Raw genomic sequence first — 21,751 nt, forward strand, 5'->3', positions numbered from 1 at the left:
TAGACAACACAAATTATCAAAACCTTCAAAAATAATTATGGTCAGCCGCAATTACTGAAACAATCGATTTGGAAATAAACGAATGTGGTATAGTGAGACCACATAACACCGTCTATAGTGCGCGATTATTCTGTGGATCGAATTTATTATCTTACATTCACAAGTATGTAATTATCAATAGTATTGACGTCTTTTTGCTGAAAAAATCCATGCGTCTTGAATCCACTGAGGCCATTGGATATTCGCGGCGCAAGCTTGGCGTCAAAAGCAAATTCATATCATCGGATGAAGATTAATTTTCATAAAATGCATAAATGACTGCACTAAGATTTGTGATTGTATGTGAAATATAAAAATTTATGATAATAAAAATAAAAAATTAGAATGATAAGAAAAAATCATTCTTGGCTTGAAATCATCGCAGAATTCTATGAACTTATTTACGATGGTCTGTAAGGTTTTGCGAATTGTATTTAAAGGTACTGTTTACCATTGGGAGCGGTGATTTAAAAAAAAAATGTTCGAGATATCACAATTGATGCATAAAATTATGTGTAGGTCAGTTGTATTACAAATCATCCTTGTCACATATGTAAACATTTCGAAATAAAGTCTTAAATATATGGAGATATCACTATTTTTCTCACTAAACCATAACTGCAGACGGTTTAGTTTAGGAACATTTTTTATAACTATCGTTCACATTCTGTATACATAACAATACTTAAAATAAATTGTACTGAATCAAATTTTTGCATTGGTTGTTTCTATCCCTAACTCATATTATTTTGGATCACTATAAAGCTGACTTTTTGTTCCATCAGCAAGGTAAATTGCCAAGTTTGTGAGCAAAAGCGTGAATTGGACGTTCTTCAAGGTCAAACAGAGGATTGCCTGTGGGGTCGCGACCATAGCTTAGAGCGGTATCGTGAAAACACTGTCTCTTGTATAATTTCTAAGTTCATCGTTGTCTGTACCTCATTTGTTTACTCAGTATTTGATTTGACTCAATTTGTAGAAGTCTTAAAGGGGACCTCCGGATGATTTTCAGACTTTTACATTTGAACAACTGTAAATCAATTAAACTGAATACAGAGTTTCAGAATTTATAGTGATTGGGATGAGGAATGAGAATGTTTTCAAAATTTAAAACAAATTGCAATGAACAAAGATGATGACATGGCAGCCTCACCATAAGAATGCATGAGTTGGGGCTCAAGGAAGCAGTACAAAAGAAGAAGGCATGCATACATTCTTAACAGGTGAAGTTATTGAGCAGGTGGTATTGTAATGGAATTGCACTGCTACATTTTTGAAATATATGAGGCTCTGATGTCATCAACACTGTTCAGTGTAATTTGTTTAAGATTTGCAATTTATTGGTTTCTCTGCTCAAGGACCACAACAAATTCCACGAATCTATACATGGAACTATTGATTTATGTACTACATGATGTGAAATTATGAAAATCGTCCGGAATGTCCCTTTAAATGCTTAAATTGGATGTGGTTTTTTTTTCAGCTTCACGCAACCTGATATTGAAATTCCCCCTGATACGTTTTTTTTTTGTTTGTTTGTTTTGTTTTCTGGAGGCGCATACAGTCAGTTATTAATTATTGTATCATTGCATCATATTATTTTTTCTTTTTCCCTTTGTTACTGTTAATATGCTGGTTTTGTTAATGTTATTGTGTTTTCTAGTTTTCTAGTCTTCTAATCTTTTGTATGAATAGCACAAGTGCGCTTAGAAACGCCAGTATGAAGCGCAATATAAATGCAATTATCATTATTATTGTTATTATTATTATTATTATTATTATTACTATCGTTATTATTATTATCATTATTATTACTATCGTTATTATTATTATTATTATTATTATTATTATTATTATTATCATCATTATCATTGTTATCATTATTACATACTGATCCAATTCTTTTATACAGATATTTAAGGTGGAAAAGGAATATTCACATGTTATCCCTATGAGGTCATTATCACTGTAGACGTTCTTTGCGAGTCAGCCTATTTTCTACGTCATTCCCGCCCTATTGTTAGCTCAGCTTGTTGTTATTGTTGAGCCAGACGTCAGGTCGAAGCGTTCGTCGGGTATATAGAGAGGTACAACAATGTGGCAATCCAACCGGGACTATTTTGTTCCCGAAGGCCGGGGGCGTGACTGGGGTTAGTGAAGGTGAAAGCGTGGGTCTGAAGTGAAAGGGAACATAATGAGGTGTGGTAACTGAAGAATAGGAGTTATGGACAGTAGTTGTGTGTGTGTGTGTGTGTGTGTGCGTGTAGCCATATTTTACTGTATACAAACTTATGAGCGATATTTTGTGTGTGTGTGTGTGTGTGTGTGTGTGTGTGTGATTGTATATGGGGAGAGTACAGTGTGTGTAGGCCTATTACGTTCCACAGCGAAAATGTGTGTTCGCACTGGCGACCAAAATGCTGATCAATCTAGTGTCATGGCGCTGTCATTGACCTTGTAGGACTTCCACGAAGCCGAGGCAGGTGAAAAGGAAGCCTAATTGGGAACGGTAATAGTAGCATGCTATTCAATGACACCCATAAGGGAATTCAATTTGGTTTCATTAAATCAATTTCAATTTTCTTTTTTCATTTTCCAAAAATACAATTTTCTACAATGATCTGAAGAGTATTGTTGTAGTAAATACAAGGGATGATTGGTAATTGATTACATTCATGCGTATTCATGATATCGTGACATTCTTTGTTCCATGCTTAATTCATGGTGTGTGTGTGTGTGTGTGTGTGTGTGTGTGTTCGTGTGTGTGTGTAGGGGGGGGAGGAGATGACACCTAAACGTCCATGTTCGTTATGGTTTTACCAACTTTACTGTGACATGAAGTGGAAAAAATCTCTACTTGTAAGAAGCCATGTATAAGTTTTGTATACGTTAGTTGTGATTTGTTTCTTTTTCCACTAAGTATAAGTCTACCTGCTTGGTGTGTCAATTAAATCAAGCTTTGTCGTGTGTGTGTGTGTGTGTGTGTGGGTGTGTGTGGGTGAATTTCACGGTTTGGTGCCTTAGCTCAGGAACCATTGTCTCTTATACATCCATTGAAAGGTAGGTGAAAAGCTTTCTTCCTTCTTAAAGTACATGGTTTCTTTGACCAGCTGATGAAAACCGCAATCAACCCAATGCAGAGATGGGCTTTCATGATGCATGTGTTAATCTACACAGTGTGCAGACCCCTTTCAATAGGAGTTAGTCAGTTTGGACAAGCACCATACGACCGAGGGCTCAATGTCAACATTACACTAAGCTAACTATGAAGTACAGTAAATACAGATTCCCAAAAGGCAATTTACACAGAAGGCGAGTAGAGAAAAATTGGAGCGCCGGCCTGAGATACTACCTACGTACAGCAAACGTGTGAAGGCTTAGGCAAATGAAAACTACGTGTGGCGTGTAGTTGGGGGATTTATTGTATCCGGTTGCGTCGGGCAAGACGCAATTGAGACGCCGAGGCTGAGGCTTTGGTCATGCATAATGCGTGCCACAGCAGGTTCTTGCTGTCAGTGTAACCTCGTTATTTCATCAGCTGGCTGTGGCCGCTAGTCTCGTGGCGGGTTCGACGTTTTAACTTAATAAGACACATCAAGAGGAGTGGAAGGGAATCGCGACGGAACAAGATGCCTGGTGTAACAAGATGAGAGTACATCACCCTTGTGCAAGTTTGAGGCGGTGCTAGCAATTCGTCTTTACATTCTCACCATTCGTCTTCACTCTCTCGATTAAATCGCTCCGAGATTTGAAATTTATGAAGTACGACGTGATTTCTAAATCTATGACCGGCATTTAAACTTGCATGTTCCATTTTATTAACTGCTGATTGGCGACGCCGCGTGTGACTATCAGATGGAGAGGATGGGATGAGGAGAAGCAGGAACAATTTTGATGTTGGAATTGACGTGATATATTTCAGTTGTTGTGGTGTTGTTTTTTTTTTCACAACTTGACATCATCACATACGTGGACATTGTAATCACCGGTGTACACAAACAACCTGTTGGATTTCACCACAGCCGGACACAGCATCGCTTTTCCCGCGCGCTGACGTCTGCCTTTGCGGCTGGGCGACATTAAAAACACACTGGCCTGTGCGCACATGAGAAGCAAATACACACACCGTGTTATGTTTAATCTGCCGTGATTGTAGGAAGCGCCTGTCGCCCTCGCTTTTATAACTTGCTGCTGACGGAATTCTATCCCAGCTCGTCATCGACTGCCGCTTGGTCTCGTCGAGAGGACAGAAAATGGCAAGGCGATGACGCGTTCGTTGGACATCATCTACTGTATGGATAATAATTTTCTCGGCTCCTCGCTTACATTTTGGATAGCCCATTAGCATCAGCATCCTTCTGAAAAACCGTGCAATGCAGAGGGTCGGATTCTGGCGATGAGAATTACTGGAAATATTCCCACAACGAGTTTACTGGCTATCAGCGACTGACCCTATGTATATAAGCTACATTTGATGTTTTCAAACTTGAAGAAGTAGCCTACAAATGCGATAGCATCGTGTCTACAAACAAATGAAGATATCTGGAATTACCTGGATACATCGGAAGAGTTTGACTGTTTGAAGGAAGTTGAAGTTTTACATGTATGTCTTCACGTCCGATTTTACTTGCATTTGTTGTTGTGTGCTGTCTGATCTTACACCGTGCCGTGAACAGATGCCATAGCCTTGCCTGGAAAACAGGGAGTGGAGATTTTATCGCCATGATGAAATCGAGCAGAAAAGTGAGTGAGATAGCCCGGTCCGGACTTGGAAAGAGTACCTTATGTCCCCCCCCCCCCCCCCCCCCCACTACCTAATACCCACTAACCCCACTACCCACTAACCTTTATTTAGTTTATCATTAGTAAAAAAAAAAAGTAATTTATTTATTTTGTGCAAATTAGTGGGGGATAATAATAAACTAAACAAAGGTTAGTGGGTAGTTAGGTAGTGGGGGGGGGGGGACATAAGGAACTCTTTCCCCGGACTTTTAAGTTTAAAGAGGCTTCTTCTTCTTCTTCTTCTTCTTCCTGTTCAGTACAGTCCACCTTTGGTGTATTGTCGTACTGTTGGCAGGCATGGTGTGGAGGTGTTTATGTACAGTGCAGGTTAAAATGACTACATTTTCTAGAGTGCAGCTAAAAACATCCCATTCCCTTCTAGCGGAGTTGAATATCCTGCACCACTTGCTTAAACTGAGCTAAAGTGGTGCAGTTGAAGGTATCCTGGGGCAGAGCATTCCATAGTCTGGTTGTGTCTGGGAAGAATGTCCTTTGGTAGCTAACAGTTCGTGCATATGGAATAAAGAGCTTGTGAGAGTGTCCGCGGAGTGAAGTTGATGAAGAAGGGTGTATGACATCTGGGGGTATGTCAATGAGTGAGTACTTGATGCGGTACAGCATTACTACCTTGAATTGAGCCCTGCGCTCTTGAAGTGTAGGCCAATGTAACTGGTGGAGCATGGCTGCAACACTGCTTGTTCGTCTGTAGTCATTGCAGATGAAGCGAGCATAGCGACGTTGCACCATCTCGAGCTTGTGTATATTGTCTTGAGTGAACGGGTCCCAAACGGTGCATGCATATTCCATTATGGGGCGTACCAGTGCTTTGTAGCACAACTCCTTTGTGTTTCTTGGACATGACCTGATATTGCGTTGTAAGAAGGCGCTGGTTGAGTTTGCTTTCTTTGTTATGACATTGATGTGATGGTTCCAGTTCAAGTTATGAGTGAGATGGACACCAAGATACTTTGCAGTATCAGCTTGATCGAGGATCTGACCATGGATGTTATAGGACTTGATTATCGGACGTCTCTTTTTGGTTACATGAAGAGTTTGGCATTTCTTGGGGTTGAATTGCATGAGCCAGTCTTCCTCCCATTGCTGTAATGAGTCAAGATCCTGTTGTAACTTGACTGTGTCTGCCTCAGACTTGATGTTACGGTACAACATGCAGTCATCTGCAAATAAGCGTACAGTGGTATCTGGAGATATGCATTCTGGTAGGTCATTGACATATAGAAGAAATAGCAAGGGACCAAGGACACTACCTTGTGGAACGCCTGAAGTTACATGGCCTGTGGTTGATGAAACTCCTTCCAGGGTGACTTGTTGGGTGCGATTGCGGAGGAAGGCAGAGATCCAGTCATGGGTTTTATCCTGAATGCCATAGAAGTGCAGTTTGTACAGAAGTCTTGAGTGTGGGACCACATCAAACGCCTTGGAGAAATCCAGCAGTAATACATCATGTTGCTGTTTGTCATCAATCCCTTTAGCAAGATCTTGAATAGCCAAGATGAGTTGTGACTCACAGGAGCGTTTTTTTCGGAAGCCATGTTGTGCGTTTGATAAGATGTTTTTCTCTTCAAGGTGATTCATTATGCTACTGCTGACAATGTGTTCCAACACTTTGCATGAGATGGAGGTCAGAGAGATCGGCCGATAGTTCTCAGCCTTGTTCCTTTCTCCTTTTTTAAAGACAGGAGCTACATTTGCTTTCCTCCAGTCCTCTGGGATTTCACCTTGGTTCAGTGATGCTTGGAAGAAGATTGTGAAGATGGGAGTCAGCTCCAAAGCAAGCTCTTTCAGCAGTCTAGCTGGTAGTCCATCTGGTCCTGTGGCTTTGTGAGTCTGTAGACCAGAGAGGAGCTTAAGGACACCAGCTGCTGAGATAGTGATATTTTCCATGGCAGTATGAGGGCTGATGCCTTTGTCCTTGATGTTGTGTAGGTTTTCATTCTTATTGAACACTGAAATGAACTGGTCATTCAGGATCTCAGCTTTGGTATGTCCATCTGTGTATGTTATCCCTTCAGGAGATTTTAAAGGAGCTACTCCAGTACGTTCGCAACGTTTGCTATTGATGAAGCTCCAGAATCGCTTTGGATTACTTTTGGATTCTGGACTTACAATGTCAGTAAGGTAGTTGTTGTATGCTTCCTTACAGGCAATCCTGGTTTGTTTCTTTAAGTTCAGGTATTCCAGAAAGTCCTTCTGCTTTTGGGATTTTCTTGCACGTACGAAGCTGCGTTTCTTCTTTCTGGTGAGCCGCTTCACAGAAGTGGTGATCCAGGGTTGGTTAAATCTGGTGGATGTCATCTTGGATGGGACATGTTTGTCAAGAAGCTGTAGAAGGAACTGTTTAATCTCGGACCACATCTCTGGAACAGGACTGGTTACAGAAAAATTCTCAATGAAGTTCTTCTGAAAGACGACGCAGTCATTTTTCATGTTGCGGAGATCAGCATTTTTCCAGAGGTGTAATTTTCTCTTGACAGGTTTCCTTCTCTTTGGAGAGACATCAGAGTCTACAACAACAATGTCATGATCACTGATTCCTGGGTGGGCAGTACATCTATTCACAAGTGATGGTCTGTTTGAGAGGAACAGATCAAGAGTCGTCTTGTGTCTGGTTGGGAAAGTGACCATCTGCTGAAGACCGCAGTTGCCAATCATTTCAAGGAAGCGATTGCTGATAGCATGAGTATATTGGTTTCCCTCTACTGCTTGGGTGTCCCATTTGATGTCAGGGAGATTCAAGTCACCTCCGAGCCAAAAAACAGCATTCTTATGCTTGTTGCAAAGGTTTTCAATTTCATTGCAGAGATCGTCAGTGTACTGAAGAGAGCTTGATGGAGGTCGATACAGTGCTCCAACTATGAGGGTCTTGTTTCCTCTGAGAGGTAGCTCAGTGAATAAAGCTTCACACTCCGATCTGCTTGGTATGTGCTCACAAGTGTATCTCTTGTTAATGGCTATAAGTACACCTCCGTAACCATCAGCACGATCCTTGCGGAAGACGTCATATGTACTGGGAAATATTTCGGAGGTATGAATGCTGTCGTTGAGCCATGTTTCTGTTCCGATGATGATTCCTGGTGCTGTTGAATCTATCAAATTTGCAATTTCCTCTTTCTTATTTTTGACACTTTGGAAATTCACTGTAACTATTTTTACACTGGTTGAGAGATTAGTCTTCTTCACAGCACGCCTTTGTGGAAGAGGTGAAGAACTGGCTCTAGGAGGGCCAGGGCTGCCAGGTTCATTTAAGTTGTCTTCAGAGATGCTGCGTAAACTTTCAAAACTGTTCCACGTATTTGTAATGTGTGAGTCAAAGAGGCTTGTTGAAAACTGGGGCATACCACATGCTACACATTGCCAGGAAACACTGGAGTTAGCAAGGGCTTCGTAAATGGGAGTAGCCATGTGCATACAGTCTACATGGTACCACTGCTGGCAACAATCACAGGCAACCCCTCGTTGTTTCCAAGTGACGGCTCGTTCACATATCTGACATGGATATTTTGCCTTGGGGCCAGGATTGAGTTCTACATCTGAAGAAAGAGCCAGTACAAGAAGGCTAAGGTACAGCAGAGCATGATCTTTACCATGCGCACCTTGGGATGACAAGCATATCTCAGATCGTTGCTTCAGCAGATGACTGAACACATTTCCTTTAACATCATGAAGAAAAGAGTTCACTTGTTTTGAACAGTAACTCTGCTGATACTTCATGCTGGGGTTTTGAATATTTTTCCATGAGGAACTGTACATGTACCGGTACCCGTTTGCATGTTTGCACTGGTATTGCTGACATGTAAGGACGAAGTTCAGACATGTTGATAGCATCAATAACAAGCAACATCTGTCGATGAAGGCCATCATTATTGCAGCCACGTAACATACACTTGATGGAGGGAGGTAGTCGGTGAGGTATTCAAGAAAGGATCATGGAATCACCTGATAAAAGATGACACTACTAAACTGTAACTACAGGTATATGTAAGTCATGTCTATGGGGCTCAAACTTGCTTGCCAGAGTAGAGCTGACATGTGGTTGTCAAGGCTGGTTTGTCAGAGGAAAAATAAAAAGCACCAAAATTCACAAGAATTGTCTAAACAGACAAGTAAAAAGTCGGTACTGACAATAAGCCAGGCTTCCATGTATTGCCTGGGCTGTTCCACTAATAACACGCTTCATCAGTAATGAGACAGAGAGGTAAGTTGTAGCTTACAGTTTCATGATGAGTGCTGAGGAGTTTCCCGCCATTTTCATTTGCTTGGAAAAAGATGACACACACATGGTATCCTACACATGGGACTGAACTTCCTTGTTGGTTGGTGAAGTTGCAGTAGACATGAAGAAAATCCCCTCTCTGTTGCTCCTTGCACTGAGAGATCACTCCAAAAACTCATTAAAAATATCTGCAAGGTGAATATGCAATGCCTGATGTCTAAATTGAAGGTTGTATTGGAAGCCTAAAAACAAATTTTAAGCCGTTTTTGTAAGCAGGATACAACACACATCCACACCACATCCACACCACACCACCACCAATTGAAGTTGGTTCAGCAAATGCAGAAAAATTAGTATTACCGAAGGGGTCAGAATTAACTACAGATGGATTAATGAAATTAAACAAGGCAACGTCTAGCAAACACAACTTTCTGCATTGTAATTAGTATGCCTCGCGTTACTGTTGCCATTATTACAATATGTTCATAGTGTTTTGGTCCACTGGCCTTTCCCAACCCAGTTTCGCTGTGTGTATACCAGCGGAACATCCTGCTGTAACCTTCCTTTTAATGAAACACGGTGCCTTTAAAACAGATGAAGATACCTACGAAAAATTTGATGGCGCCCGCTGTAAGAGGCGAGAAGTAGCTGAATGTGGAGGAAAAAGGAAAGCAACACACGCTCAGGCATTTTTTCTACTGCATGACATTTTGGACAGTAGGTGTCTATTAATATACAAGTGTATGCTTTGTGCGACTTCGCCTCATGGTGAATTTTCCTCCGTTCACGCATCAGCTTTTAAAAGAAAATGTCAAACAATATCAAAATTTCATTTATCTGTTTTTTCGCCGGTGTTAGAGTGTGTGCTGTGTGTGTGTGCGCGCACGCGCGTGTGGATGTGAGTGATCTTTTCTTAATTCTTGGCAATGGCAATGGAAATGGAAATGCCAAAATGTGACTCGTGTAAAATCAATGGAATGAGGAGGTATGTCGACGTCCTACATTGCAGTAAGTTAGCAAGAGACACAATGTACACGTACATTGCACATTGTATGTGTTTCATCACGCGTGAAATTCATATTTGGTTTAAATACTGTACTAAGTGATGTTGAGAGGGTGATTTAAGATGAGATCTATATTGTTAATCCTTATCATATTTTGTCTAACTGGCATGACATGCTCATTACTTTGACTTACAAGTCTATACCAGTCTACCACAAGGTGGAAGAGTTGCGAGCAATCATTAAATATGTACTTTATAATTCCTTTTTGGCAAGACTTCCTCATGGGCCCCACTCATAATCCTAACATTTGTCATGTGAATTTGTGTAAGTGTGTGCATCCGTGCGTATAAGCTAACAATGGTAGGGCAATGCAGAGTGGTGTAGCAGGTCAAAACAAGTGGGGAGGCATAAGGAAGTATTTCCATTTTTGTCTGATTGGGCACTCGGCAATCCTATTGTTTTTCACCAGTTCACGGGATCGGATCTTTGCAAGAAAAAGAGGAATTCAGAGAAATGCCTAACATTATCATTATAACACTATGAAAAAACTACAACGGTGTACGTGTATGTATGCAGAAATTGGGAGTAAGAATATTTCATTGCTGCTTAACACTGTCATTACCGACAGTAACGTTACAGGAACAATAATGGACCTACAGTACTGTAAGCTACATAAGAAAGGTAGGCTTAAAAGAGCTCACTGTAAATTACAGATTACACAAAATCCATCATAATCCAGAGTTATCGAGAAATCCCTGCATGCATGACGAAAGAAGACGTGCATTGTAGTGCGTGTGTACTGCAGACAGTTTATGAAGTTTAATTTGGTTTCATTGCATTATACAAGTTATAGGCCTACTGTGAAGGTGTGGGGGGGGGGGAGACTTTCATGTCATGTTGTATTACTAGTATCATTACGACCGACTTTATCCAACGGAATATATCGGTAGTCTGGTTCATTAAAGCCTGTGTTTGCTGTAGTGATGGTAAAGGTGACTGTTGATATTAAAGGCATAATTTTGGCATTTGCAGAAAAAAAGGAAAACCCAGCTTCATAGTGCTTCAAAATAGTTCTAAAATATATGAGTTAGCGATGGAAACAACCAAAGCAAAAATATTAAACAGTATAATCAATGATAGATATTGCTAAACATACAAAATGTGAACAATACATGTACATTGTAGTTTTAATAAGATTGTTTATAGAATAAGCCGTCTACGGTTATGGTTTATTGAGAAAAATATTGATAACTCCTATCGTAAGTTGTACAGGTAGGCTTTATCGCGATTTTTTTTTTATATGGAAGGGTTTTTTTTTCTAAACAACTAACCTCCATACAAAGTACAATTGTACATGTATTGTACATGTATGCCTAATTAAAATGCATCAAATGTGGTAACTCGAACATCTTTTTTTAAATCACTGTTCCCTTTAACAATCCTAAAAAGACGGACCAGATTATAAGAACATTGAAAGAACTTATCGGTTGCTGTCCATCACGCCTATGGAATCAGCTCCTCCGATGTAGGCCCTACCTGAGGAGCACCATCTCTATAGCAGAGTTTCAAAATCGTGGAAGACTTTCCTATTCAATTAATGATTGATCAGTTAAGTGTATCTTCTATTTTGCATTTTTTCCGTTATTTTCTCGACACAATTAATGTAAGTTTCATTCCAGCATTTTGTGAAGCGCTGTTACACAAGTTCACTCCTTGTAAGAGCGCTATTATACAGGAGTTCTGTAAGTATCTTGGTTGTATTGCTACCATTACAGATGTATGATTTTCATGTCATTTAAGTAATCCAGCGGGGGCGCTTTGGCATACAGTAGTGGATATACGAATCTCGACTCCCAATCGGAGGACCCGAGACCCGCCCAGTGCTTACACATATTTTTTACGTCCTCGAACAAAATATTTTCACTCTATGTCCCACTCTACCTCAGATGTATGAACATGATGAATGGGTATCTGGCAACATTTGGGTGCTAATAATGGCAGGACCCTCTGGTAGAGCAGTGACAACACTGAAGAGGCTACCCTGGATAAATAACACATTATTATTATCATTCTTATTATTGTTATTATTATTATCATTATTATCATTATTATTATCATTATTATTATTATTATTATTATTATTATTATATTCTAATTAAACTAAATCAAATTTATTTTCATGTTTCTCATTGAAGGAATGTACAACAAATATATTATAGTGAATCACAATAACAGGCTACAATGTAGGATGCACAGTAAATTATTGTAAACGTACAAAACATGACGGTCAATCTTCGTAAGTTTGGCTCTTTCTATAAATGCTAAAGATTGTTATCAATTATTGTTGTTATTACTATTATCATTATTATTACCATTACTATTATTATCATTATCATTGTTATCATTAGTAGTAGCAGTAGTAGTAGTAGTAGTAGTAGAAGTAGTACATGTAGAAGAAGTACAGTGTTATAGTATGCATTGGTTATACAAGTGTACGGTGTATAATAGGACCATTCACTTATAATCTCTGTAATGATAGTTAAATCCTGCTGGGTGCATTGAAACATATCCTAGATTGTAGATACCAATTTCCCTCACTTCATTTTTCTCTTGAGCCAGTTGGGGGGGGGGGGGGGGTGTTCATGATAATGGAATGGAACAACATCTTAACATTGTACGTGTACAGGTTAACATTAATTTAATGAGGAATTCATAACATTGACAGCAATGCGACTGGCATTCGCGAACCTGATATTCCCCATTCATCTGTAACAATGTCTGCTACATTGTGATGACACAAACACAGTCATGGAGTTACAATGTACTTGTAGTATAGTGTACACTGTATTATACATGTATACTGTATAGCGTTATGTGGCAACAAAGACTATACAATTTGTACGCCGCCAAACTGTGCTATTTATAGATGCTCAAAATGTATACACCTGTACATGTATTAGAACTTGATTAATCCATGGTGCGTATCAATAATACGCAAGGGCATATCAATATGTTTGCTCCGTAGAGTGTGACTTTAGTCAGCGCTTATGAGTGATGATGCTAGTTTTGGTATCATTATTATTATCATTTATTTATTTATTTTTTTAATAGGGAGCCGGGGGTTCTGATAAGAACGTTATACTCATCCTACAACATTTCAGTCGGTGTGTAGTTTAGTTTATTAACTCAATCACCCCACTGGGATATAGCGGACGATCGAGAGCATACATGTAGTGCAAGCCAAGAAACAACTTTTGTATAACATGGCAGTGACCACTTCAATTTTTATTTGACAAAATCTAACGAAAAATAAGTTTTACAATAACAAAGTAACAGTAATAGTGGTGCAGCACGGACCTTAAGATGTTTTGAATACAAGTGTACTGCCCACAACAGTTTAAATGATCAATATAGAACGTACCTTTGTATATGTATTATCATGTACACAATGGGGTTTTATTACACTGTACATGTCTGTAGAAACAGTATTTGACTAATGCGTGTTTTTTTATGATACACCTGTTTACATTATGCGACTGCGTTATCATTTGGATATTATGGGTTTGCCATGCAGGTACACTGTACATGTATTTTCTTTATACGCCAACGCTACTATAGTCATTCTCTTACTGCAGACGAGAACATCGTACATTTGGTACAAGCATTTAAAGGTCGTTTTCTGCATGCAAACCCATCACAAGATTAAAATATCTTAGGCGTCTTTTCGCTGCTTTCCATATTCATCAACGCACAAGATTATATGATTTGATAACAAAGTACAACTGTAGTGCTGTTCGCTTGTCACGCGTTTCCTGGATTTTGGATACTTATCGATTGCTATGATCACTTCCATTTTATGACTACATGACTGTAGGTTATTGTTTGACGATCAATTGTTTACGAATCCTATCTTACATTCAAATTAATGTGATAATGGTAATTCATAATGATGACCATTAAGAGATACATTTTTAAGGTCATGTGCAATTGAAAGAGTGGTCCTAACAATGATAGCAGTTGTACTGATTTGATTCGAGCAGATGCAGTTATCAAGTTTACGTTGTGAATTGCTCCAAATACCACAATGTAAGTGTAGAATGCATTTCAAAGTAAAAAAAATAGTTATTGTTGTTAGTGTTTGAGTATATGAATATAAGAACGACCCAAGTCCATGCATGGAAGACCATTTCGAGTAAGCTAAGAAAAACTTCATATCTTTTTTATTTGTCCAATAATATTCTATTTAACTGTGATGGGAAGGCAACATTGTATGTACAGATTAGAACATATATCATTATGACAATTAACATTTACATTAATTGTGGAGAGGCCATTTTGTGTGGTGGACTTGGGTCGTTCTTTGATTCATATGGACTTGGGTCGTTCTTTGATTCATATACATGATATTCTGCTATAGAGATGAGAGAAAGATGAGAGAGGGCGCTATTATATGAATGTAAGAATGACCCAAGTCCTTCATTCTTGCATTGATATTTAACTCATTCATTTCAGGCACTTTCGGGGGTAATTAGGATTTATCATTTATACACAAGATGAGTCCATGCATAAGCTACAATTTCCCATGTCAAACTGAATTTGGCCAAAAATTGGACTTGGATCGCTTTTATATTCAGGTCTTCGTTTGTATCATTGATATTTTAGTAGTACTATACGCTTTCTTTTTTTTTATAACATCTATCCTGCTGTCGTTTTGCACTATTTGTTTATTACTACACTTTATGGCCAAATCTCACTTTCATTTTCTCCGCATAGCACTTTACATGTATCCGCACTCATCAACCGTTAATCAATGTTTTTGTTTCATAACAACATAAATTAAAATCGTGAGTTATGTAAAACACGTTTCGCATCCTCGACAGGTTCATTTACATATTAAAAAAAAAAAGAAGGATAAATGTACTTTGTGCAGCAGGTCACAAAGATGATCGCATACTAGTACACAGTGTACAAGTACCATGGATTGTGTAATTATTATGTGGGAGATAATACACTTGTGTGTATAACCACGCAACAGTATTCACAAATACATATGTACGTCACTCTTTTTCCACCCTCACAAGCTACTATCTACGTTGTATATAATCCGGCTCGGTAAAAATTAATTAGAGGATTTTTCTCCTTATCCCCCCCCCCCCCCCCCCCGGTCTGATACAAATTTAAGGTCAGGGCCATGGTATTTTGCCGTACGTTTGTCGCTGCTCGATAATATTATTGGAAACCTTGCTGACTCTCGATTCACACTGATTAACACGGCGCACAGGCAGGTCTCCGTGTGTGTCATCAATAGGTGCTGCTACTGTAGATTGTAGTAGCTATTTTAAACCCTTGCACCTTGATTATCGAAATGAAACATTCTAAACGAATGGATACAACCCATTTGTACATGACATCAGTGCGTGAATACTGTCATGTATGCAGCAGCAAATACATGTATTGCATCTTCCTATGATACTGTTTATCCATCTTACGTAATTGGATAAACGTAAAAACCGATAAACCGATTACAAGGGCTAAGGACAAGCTGTGATCTATTGACACGCATGCACTCTGTAATTATTTTACTGATCAATGAAAGCAGTAACAGGCACGTGTATATGTGTACATGTACAATGTACATTCAACCTGTACCAGAATGAGGTGAATTGTGAATACGGACATGGCAAACGTTTCAGTGTGACATTTTGTGTCGAACCTCTCGACATGATGATTATCTGTCCAAGCTATAAGGTTTGTCAAAAAAAAAAATTGTTGTCCCCATTTTGTCTGATCTGCTCTCAACGTATTGTGTTGTATCTCTCAAGTGGACATTGTGGAGCAATCATACATTTAAACATATCCTTTTCTAGTTAATTCATCGATCTTGCTGACCTTATCGTGTTTGTAACATAAAATGCCGTTTGAAAACAGTAAAATGACTTTTCACTACTTGCTTCACAGTCATTATTGAACCAGACACACTAGGTGACTCAAATGCTACTTTGGAAGAACTCTGCATAAATTATGCAAATATTTGGCGTCGAACGAAAAGGTTTTTGTTGTCGTTTTGCCTTGTTTTGTTCTAAGCGCTATTTGTGTAACCATGTGCCGTCTGTATGATTCATTATACACACTATACGTGTCTAGGATTGTGTGTGTGTGTGTGTGTGCGTGTGTGTGTGTGTGTGTGTGTATGTGTTAATTTGAGTGTGTGCGTCTGCGTGTGTTTTTGTATGTCTGTGTGTGCATGCATGTGTATAAATGCGTGTGAGAAATACCAAGGAGGTACTAGGCAACTAGTACCTCCTTGGAAAATGCACTGCTTACCCTACCACTAATTGAGTCTCTCTCGCCAACAGTTTCTTTCCCCCGAGGATGTCACCAAATTGATCAATTTTTTTTTAAATCTTTCTCATCTAATCTCATTGTTTACAATCACTTGAATTCATTGAGTCTCTCTCGTCAACAGTTTCTTACGTTTAATTGCGAGCCACATAAAATCATCATAGGAAATTTGATGTCCCATTAAAAAAAAGAAAAATCATTAAGCGGGGTTCCCACTATCACGATTGGCGCCACGATTGAAATCGTGGTCTTAATCGTGAGGGAATCGTGGTGATCTTATCAAATCTTATCAGATCTTGACGTCAGTCGTGGCAATCGCATTAATCGTAGAAAAATTTTGGACGGTTCAAAACTTTTCTACGATTAACACGATTAATTGTTGATCGTGATCATCGCATCAGGTTGTCTTGGATCGTATCAAAACGCAGCAAATCTCATCTAATCGTACTTCTTAATCGTGTTGATCGGGATCGACTTCTTCACTTCCCTCCTACTTATATACATATATTTCTTCTTCTTTTTTCTATATTTGCCCTTATTTTGCTCCAAGATCGTACATATTTTGTATTAGATATTGTTATACATATCATTATTATCACTATACATTGTTTTACCATAACACAGACGCACAAAAACGGAGTTCCCCGTAATCAATTTGGGGTAATTTTTTAACAAAAAAAAATAAATAGCAGAACTAAAATTACTGTGGTATGTCTGCACGTATTGACTAAGGTCAGTATAAAAATGAGAATGATTTCCTGAATCGTGCATGAGTGAGCACACATCAAAGGCAAATTTGATTATTTTTTAGAACTATACTACAGTAATTGTTGTTGTTGGGTTGTTTGTTTGTTTGTTTGTTTGTTTGTTTGTTTGTTTGGTTGGTTGGTTTTTTTTTTTTTTTTTGGGGGGGGGGGTAAAGTATTGTTTCTTGTGTATATAATTATCAATCGTTGTTGTTGTTTCATCATCCATCATTTGACCCCTTCACATCTATTGTAACAATTTTCATGTTTTGTTTTTTGTGGTTTGGTTTTTAGAGGAAAATAGCTGTGTCTACTCTTATTAAACTGCAAAATCCATTTAGTTAAGGATTGTTGTCAGATGATGCAGCCAAGATCTAGCAGCCCATGTCAAGTGAGCATAAGAAAGAGTAGTTGTGTCTTCATTGAGTAAGCATGTACACTTTAAAGATGGAGCAAAACCTGCAAAACTGTACTTTTGATATTGAATAGGGAGGGCTGGCACAATGAATCCTAAAATAACACCATTGAAACATTCATCGGAAGCAGAATGTTTCTCATACCCCACGAAAACTTTTGTGACTTTTGAAAAGTGACCATTGTCACTCATACATGACTATAAAGATCACTGTCATTTTTCACATAGAGGTTAGTTGATAAGACGTGTAACAATACCCCTGCGAAATAATTTTGCTTCAAACTTATTTTGTGTTAAAAAGTGACATTAGGGGAGTTACTTTTCTGTTGTGTGCATATCGGTTTTGTTAAACACTGGTGAAAAAAAAACTATTTATCAAGCTAAACCCACCAAACTTTCAATACCCATGAGATAACGACATTTTAAAATAAAAAGGCATATATACGTACTATGCGAATATGAAATCAAACACATAAACAATACTAAGTTCGGTCAACTTTCTTATACTGAGCCTATAACACATAATAATGTCAGCATTCAAAAAGATCAAATCCTCTTTTTAAGCTTCCATTTCATCATATTTTCTTCATGTGTTTCAAAGGAAGTCAAAAACATTTGTCTTTATCTTCTTCTTTTTTTGAGGGGGGAGGGGGCAATGATTTGATCTTGCGTATGCAATTTGTTTGTTGTTGTTGTTGTTTAGTTTTTTTTTTTTTGAGGGGAGGGGGGGGGGGGTGCTGAGGCCGAGCATGTCGATTCAATAATCTTTAGGTTGAATTAGAAAAGGGAATTTCTGACGTTGTGGCTGGCCTAGGCGCTGCTTTCTCTCTGATGATAACGTAATCGTCATTCGCAATATTGCAAAGGTCACGTTGTCGTCATCCTCAGTCAACCCTTGCCATCATCAATGGTTGTGCACAAATAGGCCTAATCACTCTTCAGAAGTTAGAGAAATAATGAAAGACATTGTCAGTCGGACTATAATATTCCCATTCGGGTCCAATCGCGCCTTAAATCGAGTCGCTTTTGATCCCGATCGTGAAAGATATCGTATCTTATCTCAACAGCCCGCATTGCTTCGCGTTATTCGTACTGGAACGTATCAGAACACAGCTGCACGCACCAGATCGGGGATCTCGATCGTAATGATCGTGTTAGATCGAAACCAATCGTAGACTCAATCGGAACAATCCTATCGGGTCATATTTGAATCGGAGACCACATCGTGACAGATCGTATTGCTTGAAATAGACCAATCGTGACCACATCGCATCCCAGCGAACCAACACGTATTGACTCGCATAACCTCGTATCCAAACGTGAAATTTCAGACGAGTTGAACAAATTTTCCACGATCAGTTACGAATGTCCAATCGTGGCGTTCGCAATGGATCGCACGATAGTGGGAACCCCGCTTTATACATGAATTACTCGTGTATGACTGTGAGTTTGACAGCATCAGTGCAACAAACCAGCGGCCAGTGTGAACACAGAGGGTATAAAGATCGATAGAGACATAATTACCCAGATAAAACGCATACATGTAGAAGGACGCATAGAATGCTTGACATTGTGTATGTTACAAGAAGTTGCCGCACAGATAGTCATAAAGATTGATATTATTTTTACATTTGTGCGGGAAAATACGATTGTAGATGAGTCGGAATAAATGCACAGAACAAAAGGAGAGAAAAGAAGACTGAGGGAGAGAGAGAGAGAGAGAAAGAAAGAGAGAGGGAAAAAAACACGATATTCACAGCCTTGGGCCTCCAGGGGTAGAGTATATTGCTTATGTCGGAAAGCTAGCATGACATTTCTCCTCTGTAATTGTTCCTCTCTGTTAATACAGAGTAATATGCAAGGCGGACCGGACCAAATGCTGAGGATGGAAGGCCTGTCCATTGAGGAGAAGTGGAGGATCATCAATGATGAGGTATCGATTCTTGTTTTTCGACTGCACTGAAAATATGCGACTTTCCTGTCTAGCGCCACCTACGTTGTTTTAATTGATCGATCATGAATTTGTGCGTGGAATCAAAATTATTACATCTGTAATAAATTTTGATTTCTTGTTCTTTACGTGAATTCAAATAAAATATTTTTGAATTAATCTTAATAACCACGACATTAAATTTATTCATGTAGCTTATAAAATGCAATTATATAATGGGGAACATACTTCACTCGGGATTACTTTAGGGTAAACCGAGGCCAAATCCATAGTGTCCTTCGGACGATAAAGATATTTTGGAGTGGACCACAACGAGCACTGTGGCCCATTATAAACGACGATAAAGGAAGAATTGTAATCGACATCTTCCTCATCAATAAGTATTATGGACTGCCCTGGGCACTGCTAGTCTGAATTCATGCACAGTAAAGGGAAAAAGGCTAACATTAATTTCATAAGGAATTCGTAACATTGACAGCAATGCGACTGGCATTCGCGAACCTGATACTCCACAATCATCTGTAACAAACACCAGGTAGAGTTACATTGTAGTATAGTGTACACTGTAATATACATGTATACTGTATACCATATATAACATATGTATAAATTATACAACATAATAAATGCAGACAAGTACACGTATACCAGCTCCCCCATACACAACACAACACAACACACACACACACACACACACACACACACACACACACACGCATACACACAGGACAGGCAAAAAATTTAATATTCAATTCTTGTGTGCAAATAAAGAAGTAAAATAAAATGTATTTGAGGGCTGCTGAACAGCTGCATCGCAGAGTAGCCAATAATCTTCCTTCTCTTTAAGCTTAAGCTGTTTGTACCTTTTATTGTGTCTTTTTAGATTATGTCTTTCTAGATTTTTCGCTTGATGTTTCATTGACTTTTTTTGTCTACATGTATATTCATGCACAGCAACATGTGTTTCAGGTTGGAATTGCAGTCATAAGACCAATCAATCTTTATGAAACGGGCATCTCAGAAGGGGTTAAGTACTAGTACTGAGTACTAATACTCATGAGTACGAGTACTCGTTCCAAGTACAACAATCGGGTAAATCCGCGACTTCAGAGCCTTCTGTGCGACTTTACTCTCTGGCGCCATCTACGTTCCATTTTATTGATCGATCATGGGTTCAGCGGCGGAGTCAAATGTCATGTTATGAAGATTATATATATATATCTAAATGAATTATAAAATGAATGGTGCTTTACATATTTTGATTTTTTTTATTCAGATTTTTACTTAAAAATTTATCGTCTTATATTTTCCGGTGATGTTTACTAAAATAATACAAAATACACAGAATCCATAAAGTGTCTTTTATAACCACGATATTAAATATAAATATATTTATATAAACGTGTAAACAACTTCTTGCGTTACACACGTACGAATGGACTAGGTCCAAATGTATGTGGGACTACAAAAACATTCACTTTTTTGATTGGATCGCGATTGGTTGTCGCGGTCCTCTTGTGAACAGATGATTGGAAAAAAAGTTCTGTGTGTGTACCTGTCCGCCAGGACATTTACGGGCCAGTGCACCAAAGATGTAACATTGCGCAGCTCTCTGTCGTCATCCCCCCTCCTCCCCCCCCCCCCCCCCCCCGTACACACACTGTGTATTAGTTGGCAATTTGGGTATTGCGAGCAAGTTGATGAGTTTACATACATATGAATAAATACGAAAAGAATATCACAGTGCACAATCATTCCATTGAAGGAGAATAAAGAGTCTAATATCGGGGACCATTCCATAAATGCTTTCTTTTTTTTGCGCTGTAAAAAGAACAAACAAATGTGATTTTAACAGACTGATTTATTGCATTTTATTTTTGTTTGAATTACAGCCATCTCGCATATAAATTCTGTTCTGATAAGATGTACTAGTATTATGTTAATTGTTTCTTACATTAAAAAAACAGAGAAATCACAGAAATCAATCAATAAAGAATTCAAAAAAAAAACCACCCTGACACATAAATTAATGAATTGTAAAAGTTTAGAGAGTAAGAAAAATTGCCAACCCTGTGTGATGTAGATGTTGGCCGCTCTCCATTTTCCCCTTTTGTGCACAAAATTTGCTTATTCTCACTTTTCTCAAATATTTGAACGCTGACAGAATTCACTCTGTATCTTTATCATACAGACCTCATTGTTTGTGCAGAATTCTCACTTTAAGGAATTGTACAGAAC

At 38.7% G+C, this 21,751-nt stretch overlaps 1 protein-coding gene across 2 annotated transcripts in view; it reads left to right on the top strand.

Moving 5' to 3' along the window:
* LOC139738047 (formin-like protein 3) overlaps positions 1-21,751 on the top strand; it is a 78,363-nt gene that overhangs the window by 33,705 nt on the left and 22,907 nt on the right. The window contains exons 1-2 of one of the 2 annotated variants that reach the window (XM_071648709.1): positions 3,792-4,782; positions 19,412-19,495. In XM_071648709.1, the coding sequence (XP_071504810.1) occupies positions 4,645-4,782; positions 19,412-19,495 (222 nt within the window). In that variant the 5' untranslated portion in view covers positions 3,792-4,644. Of the gene's footprint in view, positions 1-3,791; positions 4,783-19,411; positions 19,496-21,751 lie in introns of those variants that run through there. The other variant, XM_071648710.1, reaches the window with a different exon arrangement.

Source organism: Diadema antillarum, unplaced genomic scaffold (assembly GCF_040938485.1).
Source record: "Diadema antillarum isolate AM-2024a unplaced genomic scaffold, OU_Dant_1.0 seq00000720_RagTag, whole genome shotgun sequence".
In the NCBI taxonomy this organism is placed as follows: Eukaryota; Metazoa; Echinodermata; class Echinoidea; order Diadematoida; family Diadematidae; genus Diadema; species Diadema antillarum.